Source organism: Salminus brasiliensis, chromosome 15 (assembly GCF_030463535.1).
Source record: "Salminus brasiliensis chromosome 15, fSalBra1.hap2, whole genome shotgun sequence".
Classification (NCBI taxonomy): domain Eukaryota; kingdom Metazoa; phylum Chordata; class Actinopteri; order Characiformes; family Bryconidae; genus Salminus; species Salminus brasiliensis.
Window position 1 is genome coordinate 29,525,228 of NC_132892.1, and position 21,726 is coordinate 29,546,953.

The 21,726-nt window shown below is 39.7% G+C and overlaps 1 protein-coding gene across 1 annotated transcript; it reads left to right on the plus strand.

The window, feature by feature from the left end:
• The first annotated feature begins 746 nt into the window (after nt 1-746).
• Nucleotides 747-21,569, plus strand: capn9 (calpain 9). Its single transcript, XM_072658006.1, has 20 exons — nt 747-1,261; nt 7,375-7,444; nt 8,107-8,225; nt 10,021-10,154; nt 11,946-12,114; nt 12,467-12,550; nt 12,694-12,779; nt 13,509-13,586; nt 13,665-13,825; nt 14,805-14,959; nt 15,066-15,274; nt 15,569-15,605; nt 15,773-15,853; nt 16,960-17,017; nt 17,478-17,542; nt 18,520-18,588; nt 19,128-19,206; nt 19,424-19,540; nt 20,562-20,620; nt 21,272-21,569. The coding sequence occupies exons 1-20, from the start codon at nt 1,055-1,057 to the stop codon at nt 21,296-21,298; spliced, it is 2,064 nt and encodes a 687-aa protein (XP_072514107.1). The 5' UTR covers nt 747-1,054; the 3' UTR covers nt 21,299-21,569.
• Nucleotides 21,570-21,726: the final 157 nt, after the last annotated feature.

Below are 21,726 nucleotides of genomic sequence, written 5' to 3' on the forward strand. Positions count from 1 at the left end.
TATGACCTGTGTTTATTTCATAACCTATTTTATCTAATAACAATGTGAAGCTATCAGCCATAACATTAAAACCACTGACATAAAGTGAAGGAAATGACACTTATCTGTGTCAGAACTGGGGCGTCTGTCAAGGGATGGATATATTAGGCAGCGAGCGGACAGTCAGTTCTGGAAGGTGGTGAATTGGACGCAGGACAAATGAGCAAGTGTAACAATCTGAGCCACTTTGCCAAGAACCAGACTGTCTCCAAAACATCAGGCAGCGGTATACAGGGGACAGTACTGTAGCACAAACGACTGCAAATGGTAATGCTGGCTATGTCTTGTGCCTTGAGTCCATGCCTCAATGGCTCATGGGACATATATATATACACACACACACACAATATAAGGCATAAGGTTTTAATGTTATGGATGATTATGTTGTCACTCATGCTGCCCCAAAAGGTGGTTGCTACCCCTAGCTGTAGGTGTTTGTTGGTGTCGTTATGACCGGAGCTGTAACTGGAGTAATACTGTGCTAATTATGATCTAATTACACCATTCAGTTTAGATAGTACTGATGGCTGGGACAGGGAGACGGGACAGATGGGGCAAAAGTCCAAAAAGCAGGCTGTATAAAGTGCGTCACGGTTACTACGGAAACAAACCCTATCTGTAGGACTGTTTCATTTATAAGGAAATATCTTTATTTACTGTGGTACAGTGTTGGGAATGACTTAATAGCCTTGTCCTCCTTGGTGCCAAGAGGCCGTCATTCCTGAACTGTCAGAGTAGCGCACAGTTCCGAATAGCATTCCTCCTCACCAGTGGGAGGTTTCCGACTGGGCCGTGAAGTTTCAGGCGTGGTGACTTTCGTTCAGGAGGCCAAACCAGTTTCTTCTGCAGGAGTTTGCGCAACCTGACAAGCCTGTCCCCATACACACACAAACACCGGGCGAGACCGACTAGGTTTGAATAAGTGAAGATCCCACGCTCAGACGCAGGCTCCAGTCAGTCAAGTGCAACCCCAGTGTGTAAGAGAGTGAGCGTACTCTGCCGCAGGTGTGTAAGGATGCCCTCCAGTTCCACGCTGTCCGGTGGCCCCGGTGCTAAAGTGTCAGCAGAGAGCACCCAGGCTGATGGGAAGACGTACGAGCAGCTGCGGCAGGAGTGTCTGCAGAAGAAGAAACTGTTCGAGGATCCAGACTTCCCAGCCTGCGACTCATCGCTCTTCTACAGCCAGAGCGTGCCCGTCAACTTCGAATGGAAGCGACCAGGGGTACGTTCCAAACTGGACCTTGGGCCTGGCCTGGTCCAGAGTCTAATTTTGGTGGGATACCTGCCTAAGCTGTCTGTAGAAATTGCTCCTAAGTAGTTCCTTGCTTGACCAAACCTTGAGGAGCCTTTACATGATGTGGAGGTTCTTTTAAACCTTCAGGTTCTTCTTGGGGTCTCAAATTGAGTTATGCACAGATCCAACCTGTTGGATGATTCTGTCGAGCGGTTCTTCTTTGGTATTGGTTTCCTATGCTTGTCCTGAAGCACACACTTTGGCTCTCTGGTTCTTTTGGTGCTATATAGAACCATCTACAGATGGTGTCTACCAATCCAAAGAACCTTTATTCTTAGGAACCATTGAAGAACCTTTATCTGAGAGTGTACATATTTGCTGCCACACCTGATCGAACCAATCAGCTCATTAGGAAACCCTTCTTGGGTGTGTTAGAGCTGGGAAACCGCTAAAATATTTAAGACGGGGAACCTCAGGACCAGGGTGTTCTATAGCTTAAGTCCTAAACCTGGTTCTGGAGTATGTACCCCTGTCTAGCATGTCAGCATTAGTGTTTCCCATACTCCAACACGCCCACTTCAGCACACTGAGGGTGGATCGGTAATGAACAGGGCTCGGCTTCCCAGAGAAGGTGTGCAGGGAAAACACCAGCATTTGGGTTTGTCTGGGCTAGAGGACGTTAAGTCATCATGCTCTGGCCTTTAACAGAACATACACTATATGTCCAAATGTTTGTGGACACCCCACATACACATACACAGCTCGTCTAGTCTTGGCGGAGAAGTACTGCTAATAGAATAGGACTCTCTGGAGCAGATAAACATGAACCTATTGGCACCATGCTGCCTAATAATGCCAGGCGTGGGCTAAAGGGGTATGAAGCCCCCCAGTATTGAGCTGTGGAGCAGTGGGGCTAACTGAGTTCTCTGGAATGATGGATGGTGCTCCATCCAGTACTTTTGGGATGAGTTGGGGATGAGGTGGGGTGGTGATCATCCAACATCCATGACCTCATTAATGAATGGAGACAGTTCCTCCAACAAAACCCTTAATTTCAGGAGAAACACTGAATGAGCAGGTGTCCCAATACTTTTGTCTATATCGTCTACCTGACTAAACTGCTTCAATTTCCTAAATGTTTGTATTGTTCTGCTACTGAAAGTACTGACTTACACTCCCTCCTATCTCCCATTCATTGTCAGCTGCATGTGCATTTTAGCCGAGCCGTCCCTTTATTGGGGCAAGCCCATTCCTGCACATGCAAACCGGGCAGGTCTTGCATGCTAATTGAAGCGACTCGGTAGCAAGAGGTGGCTGTTGAGAAGAGCTGTCCTCAGTCTTATCATCAAAGAATCAGGGACCCACCTTATTTAGGTCATTACAGCAATGTTACTGGTCCTCTGGCACCTACAGGAGCCTCTGTTGCAGATTGAGCTGGCATTAAGCATATATACCATATGGACAAAAGTATTGGGACACCTGCTCGTTCATTGTTTTTATCAGAAATAAAGGTTATTAAAATTAGCTTATCCTGATTTTGTTGGAGCAACCGTCTCTACTGTCCAGGGAAGAAGGCTTTGCACCAGATTTTGGAGGAGCATTGCTGTGAGCATTTGATGGCAAGTATTGGATGGAGCACCAACCATCATTCTAGAGAGCTCAGTTCCTCTGCTCCACAGCTCAATGCTTGGGGGGGGTCTCAACCTTGTATGTATATATATATATATATATATATATATATATATATATATATATAGTAAGAGTCTATGCAGGAATCTTACCAAGTAGATGAGGAGCATGCTGGTGAGGTTCTCTAGGTTGGCCAAAAGGTGAATGGTACATGCCGCTGGCTTCACGGTGCTCAACAGTCAGTGTTAAAGCATTGACCTTATCCCAGCTTCCTAGACCTGAAGACACAAACAATTTGGACTAGTAATAATATGACAAAGTTATTATTCCCTTCTGCATTTCTGAGCTAATTACCTGTAGGCCTGTAGGCTATTTCCACTATGTTTACAATGCTAATTAAGTATATGTGAAAATATGTCTTAAATAACTGCCTGCAAGTCATACAAGAATGTACAGTAGGATATAATAGCGAGCACCTCGCTAGAAAATAGAAATGAGAAGATGCTTGACTGATGAGTTTCAAACAGGAGCCCTGAGCCTTTAACTTTAGCTGAGCAACATATTTAATGATCAGTTCTTGGTAAATATGGCTAACAAAGCTAAACCTAGATGAAAGCCAAAGGTCAACACTAACAGTAAGAGTGACCTTGTGTATAATGTCCTCGAAAAACACAGCCTGGCTGTGTTTTTCGAGGACATTATACACAAGGTCACTCTTACTGTTAGTGTTGACCTTTGAGCTCTTGCTGGTCTACAAGCATGACCAACCTGAACAAGCTAGACTACCAGTAAGCATGCTGGCCAACTAGCATGACCGGCATTGCCGAAACTCAAATACAGCACACGCTAACCATAACCAGCCAGCTTACTACCATAGGGTATATGTTCTCCTGTATAACTGTAGTTTCTCAATGACCTTGACCATCCTGGACCAGCTTAGACCATCTGAAACCTAAAGCTGGTGCAAAAAGGTTCATGATAGTCAATCCTGCTACCTGCTAGCTTCCTCTCATTGTTTAGCATAGCTAGCAGGTATGGCTAATTGAAGCTGAACGTTTCAACGTTTAGAACGTTTAGGTTATATGTATTTACTTTAATGTAAATACAGTTAACATAGCTGGATTAGCTGGTAGCTACTGCTTGCTATGTTTTTGGTTAGTTAGGATTTGGTACATCAGGCCTTGAAGGAAAAAAAGAATAAAACATTGAATAAAAGTCCAACCAGTTAGCATGATCTCGAGATAAATAGCTGGGGAATGCTAACTGCTAGCTTTCCTTCATTCTTTAGCATTGCTAGCAGGTGGTTGGAGTATTCCTTTAGCAGCGTGTGTTTACTGTATGATGAATGTTTTGGGAAAGAATAAATTAGCTGTAATGTTTAACATAAATACAGTTAACATGGTTGAGTTGGATGGTTCTAGACTGCCAGAGTCTATCATAGTCTGCTTTAGCACATCAATAAAACCTGGAAAAGTTTAAATGTATGTATTAAATATATGTAAAATAATTTGATATATCGGTTAAGCACATATTTGGCATAGATGAAATTAGCCAATGAGTATATGTTCATTTTTAATGAACAAATATTTAATACATAATACAATTTTTTTTTAATTTTAAAATACATTTACAATCTCTCTCTCTCTCTCTCTCTCTATATATATATATGTGTATATATATATATATATATATATATAAACACACACAAAAGATCAATATGATTAATTTTACTCTAAATTGGATACACAGAATGCATTATTAATTCCACAACATGTAAAATAATCAGATTATTAAAATATCACAATGTCATATTTTTCCAATATCGTGCAGCCCTAATAAAAATACATTTGGGATTAGTTGAATCAGATTGAATTACAGAGAAATCGATCAAACTGTGTTAGACAGAATCAAAAATGATAAAAAGTGATATCTAGAACTAGTAGTACTCCTCTATGCCTGTATCTTTATCTTGCACAACTCTTTAGGCCCTGATCAATCTCACTAACGAGCTAATACTGAAACCACATGGCTGGTCTAACTGAAGTCGAATTGAACCCAGAGCGTCTTCTCTAGCTTTGAGATGTGAATGTTAGTGTTTTAGTGTGTCCACTGATCAGTTTCATACTATGGATCCCTGACTGAACAACAAGCATTCCTCTCCGCCCTTCAGCAAATCAGACTTGCTGGGTTTGTTGGCTCTAGAACGGGTTTCTCTGGCTGACTGAGACTGTCACTGTCACCCAGTCACTCCACATCATCTGCATAACAAGCTGATTTCTTTAGCAGGATGAACAGCAGCTGGATCGATTTTGACCCCATTCTCACGACGCAGTCTGACTGTTATGATTTTATAGCCTAAGCCTTTTCTGATCATTTCACTGACCTCTGATCACCAAGTAACGACAGCTGCCTGTTGGGAACTCTGGTTCTGGAGGGCCGGATTCCAGCAATGTTTTGTGGTTTTCCTGCTCAACCACATCTGATTTAGCTCGCCTGCTGACTGCCAGGGTGAGTAGGTGTGTTAAAGCAGGGAAATCACCAAACTGTGCTGGACTCCGGCCCTCAGTTCCCCACCCCTAGCCCAATTTAGTTCTTGGTGGAAGAATCTGCACAAAGGAAGCACTTTTAAAATAATGTCCAAACAATGCTGAGAAATGTTGAAATTTGCTATTACGCCTTTTGTTTACTTTGCAAAAGTGTTCGAAAAAGCAGCAAAACATGAATGCAGTGTGTTGAGGTCAATACGACCAAATCACAGCCTGCCTTCCAGCAGCGCAACTGCTTAAGGACACATATAATGCGGCAATAAAGTCATTATTCACGTTCATCAGCCCAGAGAATCCAGCTGTATGTTGACCTGTTAACCTGTAGGCTAGTTCCAAGCAGGCCTGAAAGCAGCCCTGAAAGCCTGTATATAGCCTATTGTTAATGGAAAACTGACTTATGAAAAAAAACTCTTAAATAACTGTCTGCAAGCCAGTTATTTGAAAGAATGTACCACAGTATGCTTTAATAGTAAACACCCAGAACTGAGTGGATGCTTAAGGGTTGCCAGTTGCCCTGAGCCTTTAGCTTTGGAGCTTCAGGGCAGAAATGGCTGTGAAGTGAACTATGATATGTGTGGAATGCTTTCCTGTTTATTAAATATATAATCTTTGGTAAATGTGGCTAACAATGGTGGCTCAGCGGTTAGAGCGCCGGGATATCGATAACAGGGCTGTGGGTTCGATTCCCGGGCTCGGCAAGCTGCCACTGTTGGGCCCTTGAGCAAGGCCCTTTACCCTCTCTGCTCCCCGGGCGCTGGAGTTGGCTGCCCACCGCTCTGGGTGTGTGTGTATGTAGGAAGCCTTACAAATAGTCTTACAGTTCATTAGCCAGCTGCTCCACTGTTCAAAAGTCTGGGAGTTGGGGGATGATGAGGTGGGGTGGTGATCATCCAACATCCTGACCTCACTAATGCTGCTCTTGTGGCTGAATGCAATCAAATCCTCACAGCAGTGTTCCTCCAAAATCTAGTAGAAAGCCTTCTTCCCTGGACGGTAGAGACAGCTACTCCAACAAAAGCAGGATCAACTATTTTAATACCCTTGATTTCAGAAAAAAAAACAATGAATGAGGAGGCGTCCAAATACTTTTAGAATTTGATTAGTTAGTTATGCTAGAATAGAGTGAGATTAACGATTAATGATTTTTAAAAATGTGTTTAATGTGATACAACTACATGTACCTAATGCAGGTATTTTAGCTGAGTGAGTTGCTTATGCTAGGTAAGTGTGAAATTAGCAGAGATTAGCTTGAAGAGGATCTGGAAGAAGATCCTTTTTGGTGTCTGTTAGTTAGTTAGTTTGCGCCGCACCCACCATACAGATACACAAACACACACACACACACACACACACACATACCTCTGGCTTGTGTGGCTTGTGATCAGACCACTTTAAATGCTGATGATTGTTGGACCACATTTCACATTTGGGTGTGACCCTGTGTGAAGTGGTGTGTGTGTGTGTGTGTGTGTGTGTGTCACTGAGGCATAAATACTTTCTCACTGGGTCAAGGTTTGATTAAAACGTGTGACCACACCTTGCAGAAGCAGCACAGGTGTCTTTCCTTATATATTGGCACTCTGGGCTACGACACAGAAATCACTATGAACATATATCTACCCTCTGCCCATATACATAATCTACCCTCTAAGCTCAACAGCAGCGACGCTGTGTTTACAACCGCTAGGTAAAAGCGCAAATATGTTGCTAGGCCCAGTAAAGGGGGCCAAACTTCGTACGATGATTAATTTGTGTTGCGTAATGTTATTCAGTGCTTATGCATGTCTTATGAAGGTTCTATGTAGAAAACCTTACAAATAGTCTTACAGTTCATTAGCCAGCTGCTCCACTGTGCAAAAAAACATTAATGCCCCTTACAATGTCTCCCTCCCTCTCTCTCTCCCTCTCTCTCTCTCTCTATTGTAGGACATCTGCAAAGACCCCAAGTTCATCCTTGGAGGAGCTGATAGAACAGACATCTGTCAAGGACAACTGGGTGAGAAAGCACACAAGCAGCATATTACAACAGTTTAGCTACCCCTGTAGGAACAAGTGGACCAATATATAGGCCAAATTTGGTGCCTTATAAATATTGTGCAATGCTATGCTACTCAATATGAAAAAAAAAAAGTATTGGGACACCTGCTGGTTCAGTATAAACATTGGGAGAACTGTCAGTGAAGTCATGTGAAATTTTAAGAATGTTAACGATACCGTGAGAACGTTTGCTCCTAACATTGGAAGAGCATTGGGGCTTTTGAAATGGTCGAATACGCAGCCACTATGGGCCCGGGGTCATGAGTTCGAATCCCGGGCCATGCTGCTTTGCCATCAGCAGCTGAGAGGGCACTATTAGCCTTGCTCTCTCTGGGTGCGTGCTGCCCAGCAATGTTCGGAAAAAGAGGCAGTGGCCTGACTTGGGCTGGGCTTTATTGGGTTGGGCTTTGGGTTGAGGTTTACTTCTGAATTGTAGGCCCAATGCAGAGACTGATGCCACCTTTTAAATAATTAGTAAGGCTAGGCTTCTTTATATGGACAAAACTATTGGGACACAGCTGTAGGCTCCTGCATGGATTTACTGTTAACTGTCAGATATAGAATAGTGAAAAAGAAAAGGTGTGTAGTGCCTTTAATCCCCGCTCTGCTCTGTGTGTGCAGGAGACTGCTGGTTGCTAGCAGCGATCGCCTCCCTGACGCTGCACAAAGAGACGCTGGCGAGGGTCGTACCACCAGAACAGAACTTTGAACGCGGCTATGCTGGCATCTTTCGCTTCCAGGTAAAAAAGAACCCAATCGTCTGCAGGGTTTTAATTCATATATGAATCTACTGTCAATTGTTTTGCATGTATGTCAATTACATGATACAGTGACTACTATAACCTACTGTAATTGACCATTAATGAGTTATTCAGTAACTACAATGAATGATTCAGTATCTACTATTAATGATTCAGTAATTACAATGAACGATTCAGCATCTACAATGAATGATTCAGTAACTACAATAAATGATTCAGTCCCTACTATAAATGATTCAGTAACTATAATAAATGAATCAGTATTTACTACAAATGATTCAGTGTCTACTATAAATGATTCAGTGTCTACTGCAGATTATTAAGTATCTACTATAAAGGATTCAGTATCTACTACAAATGATTTGGTATCTACTAAATTATTTGGTATCTGCTATAAATTACTCAGTAACTACTATAATTGAATCAGTATGTACTACAAATGATTCAGTATCTACTACAAATGATTCAGGATGTCATATAAATGATCCAATATCTACTATAAATCGTTCAGTATCTACTATAAACTGTTCAGTATCTACTATAACTGATTCAGTAACTACTAGAAATAAATCAGTATTTACTACAAATGTATTTATTTACAAAAGTATTTAATGTCATATAAATGATCCAGTATTTACTATAAATTGTTCAGTATCTACTATAATCGAATCAGTATGTACTACAAGTGATTCAGTAACTACTAGAAATGATTCAGTATCTATTAATAATTATCAAATCATTTCTATACATTCTCCAGTATCTACTATAAATTGCTCAGTAACTACTGTAAACGAATCAGTATGTACTACAAATGATTCAGTATGTCATATAAATGATTCAGTATCTACTATAAAGTATTCAGTCATTTCTATAAATTCTCCAGTATCTACTATAAATTACTCAGTAACTACTGTAAAAGAATCAGTATGTACTACAAATGATTCAGTATCTACTATTAAGTATTCAGTCATTTCTATAAATTCTCCAGTCTCTACTGTAAATTACTGCACATCTACTATAAACTATTAATTATCTACTATAACTTAACCAGCATTTATTCTGTGTCTATAACAAAGTATTCAGTGACTATTGTGAATTATTTTCGAGTATTGTAAATGTTCTGTTTGAGCTGTAATTCGCTGTGAGTTTTGTTGGGTGACTCTAATTGGTGTTCAGAGAAGTTTGACTGAGTTTGACTGACGGCTGTAAATACCCGTGGTTGTTTGACTCACTGAAAGCCCATGTCTGTCAGCAGTGAGTCATCATGTCTGTGTGGTTTCAGACACAGAGCTGGTTATTCTGGGAGGAGGGAAGCTTCAGTTGAATAACCCCTGCTGCTTGTTGTGCTTCATCGTATTGAACGAATGACCTGAAGCTCTACACTGATGTGTGGGTGAAACAGACAGTGTATGCACATGTAGCCCCTAACTCGAATGGGCTGGAACACAATACAGCCGGGAAAGACATGTTTGGTGCTGAAGTTGGCTTCTTCAGTTCCGTTGTTATTAGCACTTCAAATAATAAACAAACCATAGCAGCAGTTTTCCTGAACCCGGACGCTGGCCTGTACTTTAGCCCTTGTTTATAGATAACAGTGAGTCAGCGAGTGTCTAAATACGTGAACTCCAGGTCCAAACATGTCTTAGCTGGTTAACTACATGTTCAGTAAGGTAAATTTGACTGTTTACAGAACTCTCCCTGTGTATGTGTATGTGTATGTGTGTGTGTGTGTGTGTGTGTGTGTGTGTGTGTGTGTGTGTGTGTGTTATGGTAGTTCTGGCAGCATAACAAGTGGCTGGACGTGGTTGTGGACGACAGGTTGCCATGTGTGAGAAACCAGCTGGTGTTCCTACACTCTGCTGACAACAATGAGTTTTGGAGCGCTCTGCTGGAGAAGGCCTATGCAAAGTACATCTACACACACACACACAATAAAAATAAAAATAGTAGAAATAACAATTACTACTACTATATTTACTACTCCTACTACTACTACTACTAATAATAATAAAAATAATACTGCTACTACTACTACTACTACTAATAATAATAATAACAATAAAAATAAAAATAGTAGAAATAACAATTACTACTACTATATTAACTTCTACTACTACTACTACTAATAATAATAATAACAATAAAAATAAAAATAGTAGAAATAACAATTACTACTACTATATTAACTTCTACTACTACTACTAATAATAATGATAATAATAATAATAATAATAATAAAAATAGTAGAAATAACAATTACTACTACTATATTAACTTCTACTACTAATAATAATGATAATAATAATAATAATAATAATAAAAATAGTAGAAATAACAATTACTACTACTATATTAACTTCTACTACTACTACTAATAATAATGATAATAATAATAATAATAATAATAATAATAAAAATAGTAGAAATAACAATTACTACTACTATATTAACTTCTACTACTACTACTACTACTAATAATAATACTGCTACTACTAAAAAAGTTTTATTATAATAAGACCACTACTACCACTACTACCAATAATAATAATGCAAGATATTATAAATGCAATACTACTACTACTACTACTGTCACTTCTTCTACTACAACTACTAATAATAATTATTAATAATTATAAAAACAATACTACTGCTATTACATTTCTACTACTACTAATAATAGTATTGCTAGTACTACTAGATTGTACAATAATAATAACATTATAAGTACTACTAAAAATAATATTTACAATACTACTACTACTACTAATAATAATAATAAAAATAAGAATAGTAGAAATAACAATTACTACTACTATATTAACTTCTACTACTACTACTACTACTACTAATAATAATAATAATAATACTGCTACTACTACTACTACTACTACTAATAATAATAATAATAATAACAATAAAAATAAAAATAGTAGAAATAACAATTACTACTACTATATTTACTACTACTACTACTACTAATAATAATAATAATAAAAATAGTAGAAATAACAATCACTCTTACTATATTAACTTCTACTACTACTAATAATAATAATGATAATAATAATAATAATAAAAATAGTAGAAATAACAATTACTACTACTATATTAACTTCTACTACTACTACTAATAATAATGATAATAATAATAATAATAAAAATAGTAGAAATAACAATTACTACTACTATATTAACTTCTACTACTACTACTACTAATAATAATAATACTGCTACTACTAAAAAAGTTTTATTATAATAAGACCACTACTACCACTACTACCAATAATAATAATGCAAGATATTATAAATTCAATACTACTACTACTACTACTGTCACTTCTTCTACTACAACTACTAATAATAATTATTAATAATTATAAAAACAATACTACTGCTATTACATTTCTACTACTACTAATAATAGTATTGCTAGTACTACTAGATTGTACAATAATAATAATATTATAAGTACTACTAAAAATAATATTTACAATACTACTACTACTATTACTGTTACTACTACTACTACTTTTATTATAGTAATAGAACCTGAATGTTGTCTGTGCTTGTATTTGTCCATGTGTGTCAGGAAATAAGCCACGTAGCAAAAAAAAAAACAAACCTAGGTCATCTTGGCTCTGCACATTTGATATTTGCTCAGTGTTGTGAATGTGTCATGTGTTTGGGTGTGTGTCACAGACTGAACGGCAGTTATGAGGCTCTGAAGGGAGGCAGTACTCTGGAGGCTATGGAGGACTTCACCGGCGGCGTAGGTGAGATGTACGAGACGAAGAAAGCTCCTGCCGATCTTTTCACCATCCTGAAGAAAGCTCTGGACAGGGGCTCCATGATGGGCTGCTCCATAGACGTGAGAATTTAACACTATTTTCAATAAAGCGATACGACAGCGCCAGTGGTGTGACTGATAGTCACTGTGAGTTAGAGTCTTTGGTTTGGGTCATATATGCCATATAGTCCCTTCTAGATAAAACACAGACCTCGGACTTGTTACACCTTCAGTCCAACTCCTGAAGTCCTAACCAATCGGACAGCTCCTTTAGTTTCCTTTAGTCCTTTAGTCTTCAAAGAGCCATTTGGATGCATTTGAATATTATTATTATTATTATTATTATTATTATTATAAATATTTTAAATGCTTTATAATAATAAAGCATTTAAAATATTACGTGTATAATATAATGTGCTTCATTCCACCTCAGATCACAAGTTCAGCTGAGTCTGAGGCCCAGACTTCAACAGGTCTGGTCAAAGGCCATGCCTACTCCATCACCGGCCTGGAGGAGGTAACTATGGCAACCGTCAGAGAAATTGTTGTTCCTGGTCATTGGTCAGGTCTCTTTGTTGATCCCTCTGGATCAGTATTTAGATTAAAGGCTTGTCCTAAGCCCTGACTGACACATGGGTGTGTTTGCTGGTTCTTCTGCAGATAGACTACAGAGGGAAGAAGGTCAGGCTGATCCGGGTCCGGAACCCCTGGGGTCAGGTAGAGTGGAACGGCCCTTGGAGCGACAGGTACGTTCCCGTGTGGTCATGGCACGGCAGATCCAGCATTTAATATCATGTTCCAGGTGGCAATAGTTGATGTTCTACCGATGCTTCAACCACAAATCTGATTTACACTGAACAACTACATAATATATATAGTATATGGACAAAAGTATTGGGACACCTGCTTGTTCATATTTTCCTCGGAAATCAAGGGGATTTAAAAATAAAAAAAAGAGTTAATCCTGCTTTTGTTGGAGTAACTGTCCCTACTGTCCAGGGAAGAAGGCATTCAGTGACAAAAGCGTTAGTGAGGTCAGAATATGATCACCACCTCACCTAACCCGCAACTCCCCAACTCATCCCAAAAGTATTTAATGGAGCACCACCCATCATTCCAGTGAACACCGTAGTTCTACTGCTTTACAGTTCAATGCTTGGGGGGGGGTTATACCCCTCTAGCCCATCCCTGGTATTAGGAAAGGTGTCAATAGGTTCACATGTTTATCTGCTCCAGAGAGTCCTATTCTATTGGCAGTACTTATCTACATGGACTGCACAAGCTCTATATGTGTGTGCATTTGCACATCTATGTCAGCAATGGGTGCAACTTAAAGTAGCTAAATGCATTTATTAGAAGAGGTGTCCACAAACGTTTGTAGTGTATTTTATTCCTGAGCGAACAGGCTTAGTCCTGAAAGCTGAAACCCACTGTTACATACTAAACCTCTAATGCCTTCTTGTTCCTTCCTGCAGCTCCAGAGAGTGGAGTGTTGTGGATAAAGCAGTGAAGATCAGATTGCTTGAAAACGCCACAGATGATGGAGAATTCTGGTAGGCCCCACACACAAATTGATCGAGCACCTGGTTGAGGAACAGATCACCAAAACCACTCATACGCTTGTGTTGCAGGATGGAGTTTGAAGACTTTAAAGCAAACTACGACAGAGTGGAAATCTGCAACCTCACTCCTGATTCGCTGACGGACGACAGCAAGAAGAAATGGGTGGTGAACATGCTGGAGGGCAACTGGATCAGGGGCACCACTGCTGGAGGCTGCAGGAACTTCATCGGTCAGGAACTTCAAAAGACATCTTGTTACACTCTCAGAATAGGGATACCTGAATGATCATTTGGTACTCATAGTTTAAGAAACGGCCTTTAATTGGTCTGTTTACATTTACAAGGGGTCAAAAACCAGCTGTGAAAATTAAAGGTGGCTCATTGAGGAAAGTAGCACCATTAGCACCATCTATTTAATATTGGGAGGCTTGGACTCTATAAGACCTCTGAAGGTATCTGGCACCAAGACGTTAGAAGCAGATCTTTTAAGTCCTGCAAGTTGTGAGGTGGCTAGGGCCTCCATGGATCACTCCAAAGAGCCTTAGGTGCCCATAGCCCTGTCACAGGGTTGTTCTTTCTTGGACCTCTGCATACCAGACAAACTTCCCAAGACGCGCCTGATGTTTTGGAGATGTTTCATCACGACATCTCAGATTTTATGCTCGTCCATTTCTCCTGCTCTTACAACATCACCTTCATGAACTGACGGGTCACTTGCTGCCTAATATATCCACCCCTTGACAGATAGTTGCCACTGTAGATGGAGATAATCAGTGTTTTTTACTTCACTAATGTGCTAATGTTTTGGCTCGTCTGAGTATTAATTAAATGGCTACAGTCAGCAATGCTGCACAGTGGAACAGTGCACCATCTTCTTGACTTGAGTTGGCCAGCAATTCTCTCTGAGAGTTGTCTTGGTCTTCCAAGATCTCATCTTGACCTCCTCAGTTCCCCTGATCTGACATTTCTCATAGGATTTCCCACCGAAGAAGCCGCTAGCTGAAAACGCTTGGCTACCCTGCCCTCCCCTACCCTTCAGACCTTCAGACAGTTGCTCAGGGTTGAAGAGTGTTAGTAGACAATTTACCTGTGATCGTGAAGAACCTTGCCCTATCTCATCAGTTACAGTCAGACAGTGGTGATGTTCCTCCTCAGGATGCTTGTAGTCATTACCGTTATATATATATATATATATATATATGTCCACAGACACGTTCTGGACGAACCCTCAGTTTAAGCTGAAGCTGGAGGACGCCGATGGTGATGGTCAGTGTAGCGTCATCGTGGCCCTCATGCAGAAGAACCGCCGTAAACTCCGTAAAGAGGGGCTCGACCTGGAGACCATCGGCTTCGCTGTTTATGAGGTCAGTGAAACAGATCAGTGGAGAGCGCACCCATAGACTGAACTGGGATCCTACAGCGTTCGGGTCCAAACTGAACCCCCTCACAGTGTCCTCTTCTCTGTGCCAGGCCCCGAATGACGAGGATCACCTGGGGAAGGACTTCTTCCGCTTTAACTCGTCTAAAGCTCGCAGCCGCACCTACATTAACATGCGGGAGGTTTCAGAGCGCTTCTCTCTGCCCCCCGGCAGCTACCTGCTGGTGCCCACCACCTTCCAACCCCACGTCGAGGCTGACTTTGCACTGCGCATCTTCTCCGAGAGCAAAGCTGGAGCAATGTACGTACCTTCTCTCTCTCTCTCTCTCTCTCTCTCTCTCTCTCTCTCTCTCTCTCTAAAGGAACGTTTACTTCAAGTAAAGGTTCTTTAGATCTTAAAAAGGTTCTTCACTCTCAAACATGGTTCTTTATGGAACCAAACTTGGTTCTTCTCTGGCATCACTCAAAGAACCACTTGAAGGAGTGTTGAATTCATGCCAAAGCTTCTATTTTCACAACTTTAAATCCTAACCAACCTCTTTGTGTGTGTGTGTGTGTGTGTGTCTGTGTCTGTGTGTGTGTGTGTGTCACACAGAGAGATGGGAAACAGCATTGACGCTAACCTTCCTGAAGTGAGTGACTTTTTTTGATCTGCCTCAGCCGTTGCTTTATTCCATTCTTATTGAGCATCTGTTTAACAGTGAGTGTGTGTATGTGTGTATGTGTGTGTGTGTGTGTGTGCGTGTGTGTGTGCGTGTGTGTTGATTTCTGTATTTATTTCTGTTTCTGACCCCCTCAGCCACCCATGCCCACGCCGCCAGAGGAGGAAACTCCAGAGGAAAAGGGTCTGCGGGGTCTCTTTGAACAGGTCGCCGGCTCGGTAAGACAACAGTGATATAAGACGAGTAACTGATGATTACTGAACTCATCATTTTACACAGATATATTAATAAAACATCTTTCTAGATATGAATGTTGTTAGAGCTTCATACTGGATATTAATGTTGTTAGAGCTTCATACTGGATATTAATGTTATTAGAACTTAATACTGGATATGAATGCTATTAGAACTTCATACTGGATATTAATGTTATTAGAGCTTCATACTGGATATTAATGTTATTAGAGCTTCATACTGAATATTAATGTTGTTAGAGCTTCATACTGGATATGAATGCTATTAGAACTTCATACTGGATATTAATGCTATTAGAGTTTCATACTGGATATTAATGATATTTGAGCTTCATACTGGATATTAATGTTATTAGAGATTCATACTGGATATTAATATTATTAGAACTTCATACTGGATATTAATGTTATTAGAACTTCATACTGGATATTGTTATTAGAGATTCATACTGGATATTAATATTATTAGAAATTCATACTGGATATTAATGTTATTAGAGCTTCAGTCTGGATATTAATATTATTAGAACTTCATACTGGATATTAATGTTATTAGAGCTTCATACTGGATATTATTGTTATTGGAGTTTCATTCTGGATATTAATGCTATTAGAACTTCATACTGGATATTAAAGCTATTAGAGTTTCATACTGGATATTAATGATTTTTGAGCTTCATACTGGATATGAATGATATTAGAACTTCATACTGGGTATTAATGTTATTAGAACTTCATACTGGATATTAATGTTATTAGAACCTTTATATATATTAACTTACTAGATATAAGGTATTTTCTAGATATTATTTTATTAATACCAAATATTTCCAAATTGTATTACAAATCTGGATGTTCTGGATGTTAATTTTATTGAAACTTCAGTTGGATGTTTAGTAACCATATTTTATGTATTAATTTATTAGAACATCATTCTGGATACTAATGTTTGTAGAACCTTATTATAGATATTAATTTCATTAAAACCTAATTATAGATATAAATATGTTTAGAACCTCACTATGGATTTTCAGAGTAGTTTCATATGTTTGTTGTTGTGTGGTTTACAGGATCATGCCATCAGCGCCTATGAGCTGCAGGACGTCCTGAACGGAGTACTGAGCAGAAGTAAGTTTATTACAGATCATTAACCCTTTAAGATCAACACCAACAAGTCAGATTTCTGAGGATCGACCTATTCCTCAGCTCTGAGAGCAGAATACTATGATTTTACTTTCAGTAAAAGTCAACAAACGACCATTTTCATTAAAAGCACACATACAGGAATCTACTTCACAATACGGTTGTCTTTAAACATTACTCTGATTAAACAAATGAATAATAAGCATTTCCATAGCATTCCATATATGAATTACTATGAAACACAGAGTGCATCCAACAATTAAGGCAGCATGGATCCATTTAATGTAGACATGCAGCTCACCCACTTCTCTGGGACGTATGTTCAAATACTACACAGCAGACATACACAACACAGGCTGTATTTGCACTATTACAGAGAGCATCTTGTAAATGCATTCACTTGTAAAGTGTGTTTAATAAGCATACTGTGTTTTTTTTGCACCAGGGAAGGAGATTAAGTTTGATGGATTGAGCCTGAACACCTGTCACAGTATTATCAACTTGATGGATGTATCCTTTTACACGAGAGGTCATTTCAGCTCGCAAATATCAGTATACGTCTTTACTTATGAACATATGAACAGGCACTACAGGATAATCTGTATTCTTTTTAATCATGACTTATAATGACTTTTAATGAACACAGCAGATGCAACATAAAAAGTGTATTAATAAATCATTATATTATTATAAATTCATAATATCCCTCGAGAAGTGCTCTTACATAAACATCCCTCCCACAAATCAGTCATCTGTCATTCAATTAGGACATAACTGGTTTTGGGACATTTTGGTTGGTTTGTTTGTTTGACTCAAGTCAGCAACTATAAGAACAGTAAAAAATATTAATACAAAAATATTAAAATTAAGTTTAACTAATTACAATAAGAAAGTAACTTAACCTAAGAAATTAACTTTTAATTAATTAATAAAGAAGAAATTACTGTACATATTCATTAAAAATTTAAGACTAATTTTACAGACAAATTTAGCCTAACAATGATATATATATATATATATATATATATATATATATATATATATATATATATATATATATATATATAGCCTCTTTTTGTGGATATCCTTTAAATTTGATAAAGGTACAAATTTTTGTTTGATGGCACTGCACCAAAGATGCCACTGCTTCCTTTTTGCCATATTAAAAAGTGTACTTGGTCATTTAGGGCCTGAATCTGCCTGGCATTAACAGCGTTTTGGTGATCAGATCATGTTCGGTATCCACTTGTCTGAATAAAAAAAATTCCTGTGTAAACACCCCCTAGACGCATTGTGATCAGATCACTTAAACCACATTGGGAGGTAAGAGATGGATCCAGATAGATCCAGACACCGACCGGATACAAAACGCATGTTACCTCCAGGTGTGAACAGGCCTCGGCTGCTGGCTGGTTATGCAGTTACTTGTATTTCCAACTTTCCACAAAAGACTGTTTCTCCAGTACCTCCTTAACCAGACTGTGCAGGTGGACAACTCTGGCATGATTGAGTTTCAGGAGTTCAAAGTCTTCTGGGAGAAGCTGAAGAAGTGGATGGTAAGCATTCCCGTTCATTCAGGCTCTAAAGCTCTAGCTGTCAGACCAGGATGAATCTAGAGAGGGGCGGCAGAGGAAAAACAGCAGTTAGTAATAATGGCGTCAACAGTCCGACAGTGCGGCTGTCTGTTGGCTGGCTGAGGGGAGGGGTGGAGGTTTTCTCCTGAGCTTCTAGAGTGAATGCAGAGTGGCAGCTGTAGGAAACTTTATCAGGAGTCAAATTCACCTGGAGGTTGTTTTGGAGGAGAGTGAGGGGTCTGTAAACGGGCATGAGAAACAGCAAGTGCAGCAGGAAAGCACTAAAAGCCTTGTATCTCCATCTTTTGTCGTGTGTGTGAATCTTTCAGTTGTTGTTTATGTTGTGTCAATATTTTCTGATGAATGGACCAATAGAAATGCTCCAAAATGACTTGGAATAACATCTTTCTACATTGACTTCTATTGAAAGTTAAGAGGGATTTTTCCTCCTCCTGTAAAGTTACTTTTTTGGAGATACGAGGTCTTATGCCTGATTGTGACGTTGTGGGTTTACATTGCAGATGCTGTTCCTGTCCTTCGACACAGACCGCTCTGGACGCATGTCCTCCTACGAGCTCCGCCTCGCTCTGAAAGCAGCAGGTGAGCTCACAGTTATATGAGCTGCACATAAAGACATTTGTAATTATAATGTGACATAATGTGAATCTGGCAGCTGTTCTTTATACTGTGTCCGAAGTTCATGATGAATGGGCCAATGGAAATGCTCCAAAATGACCTGGATTCAAATCTGCCACTGAAAGTTCAGCAGTTTTCTTCCTCCTCCTGTAAAGTAACCACGTATGTATTTGTCCTAAAGGGATGCAGCTGAATAATACCATGCTTCAGCTGATTGGTCTGAGGTTTGCAGACAACAAGTTCGAAATCGACTTTGATGATTATCTCACCTGTATCGTCCGGCTGGAGAACATGTTCCGTAAGTAGCCTCAAACACCAAACCATGGCTATAGACAAGAATTATGGACAGTAATTCTATAAAACAGGCAGGACAGTCAGTTTCTTTCACTTATTGGGACACAGCCTGGAATGACTGACCTTTAAGAGTTTGCATTTGACAATTCTGCCCCCTGGTGTTCAGACTGTTTAAGCCTCCAAAGGAAGAATAGACACAGTAGGTGCATTCCAGTCACCCTAGCACTTCCTTGTACAATGCTGTGCCACTCAGTCCGACTAAAAGGGGCGTCTCCCAATGGGAATGTGACATCAGTGTACACCCTAAACCATTTCTGAATGTGAGCAGAACAGTGTCACATTGGGCCCTATCTTACACCCTGCGTAAGGCGCATTGTGACGCTCAATGTTAGCTTAGTCCCCCGCCAACAGTCTATTTTCACTCCTTCCGCCTGTGGGCGTGATGGGCAGGTCAATTTCTGGCGTATTGCTGTGTATCTTGGCAACGGAAAACACAGGAGCACCACTGACTGAATACGACCTAGGCAGACGTCAACAGTCAGACGTACGTTCATTCGTTGCTATCTTGGCAGTGAATTGTCAACACAGGCATGTGCAGCCCAACGCTCGTACACCCCCCCACGCTTTACACCACTGAAATAGCAACCCGCCAAAGTCAGACCACACCTGGCTCTTAAAGGGAATGAGACAAGCTGATTGGTTTATTGCTGCATGTTACGCCCAACAAACCACACCCATGATTAATTAAGAGTCCCTTTTGTGCCTTTTGCACATTTTAAGCCATGCAAGGTGAGCTTTTCCCCTCATTACGATAGCAAAGCAATCACATGCTGACCAAGTAGGGCACAGAGTACATGAGCATATAGAGCTGAGTAAGGTTGTACAGTGGCCTATACGAACAGTAGTCCTATGGAAAAGAGCTGTCAGTGGCTGTTGAATTGGGAAATGTACAGAAGACGGACCACCGCAGTGAAGTGTCATCAGTAATTCTAAACCCTGATGTTATATTTGCTTTTATTTTACAGGAGTTTTCCAAGCCCTGGACTCACGAAACACAGGGGAAATCAACTTGAACTTTCAGCAGGTGGGCCTTTTCTACATAGGGACACTATGAGACAGGAGTTTGGTCAAATTTTCTCATTGTAAATAAGTGATTATTAAAGTGATTCTTCTTTAATTTACTTTAAATTACAAAATTTAATTACAATAAAAAAATACATATTTAATGTGCCATTACTTTTGCACATGCTACATTTAATCATTTGTATTTGAACATGTTAAATTAAACAAGTAAGCAGCTGTAATTATGACCATTTCTTATGAGTAGAAGTGCATCTCTGTAGAGGTTGTGGTTGATGTGGCGCAACAGCTAACACCACTACCTGCCACTGAGCTACCACACCATGTGGGAGACTGGGGTTCGATTCCCAGGCTGGGTGACTATGCTGCGCTACACCAATAAGAGTCCTTGGGCAAAACTCCTAACACTACACTGACCCTCCTTTGTAATACGAGTTACCTTGTAAGTTGCTCTGGATAAGAGCGTCAGCTAAATGCCATGAATGTAAATGTAAATATTATGAACCTCAAAAATCAACCACACCTGTAATTTGACCAGGGGTGTCCAGTCGTTTGCAGACCACTGTACGTGTTAATCAAATGATGCTGTTTTAAACTTTCTCAGTCCAGTCCAGTCCAGCTCACGTCCTTCCTTCTTACCTCTCTGTCTTTACAGTTCCTGCTGTTGACGATGAATGTCTGAATAAAGGAGAAAACAGAAGAAAGGAGAAGATAAGAGAAACTATTTAGGTCAGTTGCTAAAACGTCTGGACTCGTAGGCCACGTGGCTTTATTACGCATCAGCTTCCCAAGCGCAGATTCCTCCTAACACCAAACCTGAGTGAAATTTAAATGAGGAGTCCAACATAACCATTGAGCTTTTATAGTTTAAACCTGTACGTGTGTTTTCATTGGATCTGTTCTGGGTGTGATTTTTCATACTGCAGTTACTGGATGAAAGAGTACAACTGTAATCTTGCAATTTCTGTAATCCCATTTTTTGAGTTGGTCAGTGTTTACAATAAAAAGAAATATGTACACACCAATCAGACATGCCTCGTCTCGAGTCCTGTGCTTTATTCGAGTTGAACTGAATAGAGTTGAAATGAAAATGAACCGGACTGAGCTGAT

What these genes read in the sequence shown, in the direction of transcription:
- capn9 (XM_072658006.1), top strand. Translation starts at nt 1,055, where the DNA reads ATGCCCTCCAGTTCCACGCTGTCCGGTGGCCCCGGTGCTAAAGTGTCA. An exon ending in TCGGCTTCGCTGTTTATGAG is followed by an intron (nt 14,960 to 15,065) that starts GTCAGTGAAACA and finishes TCTCTGTGCCAG; the next exon opens with GCCCCGAATGACGAGGATCA. An exon ending in TTGACGCTAACCTTCCTGAA is followed by an intron (nt 15,606 to 15,772) that starts GTGAGTGACTTT and finishes TGACCCCCTCAG; the next exon opens with CCACCCATGCCCACGCCGCC.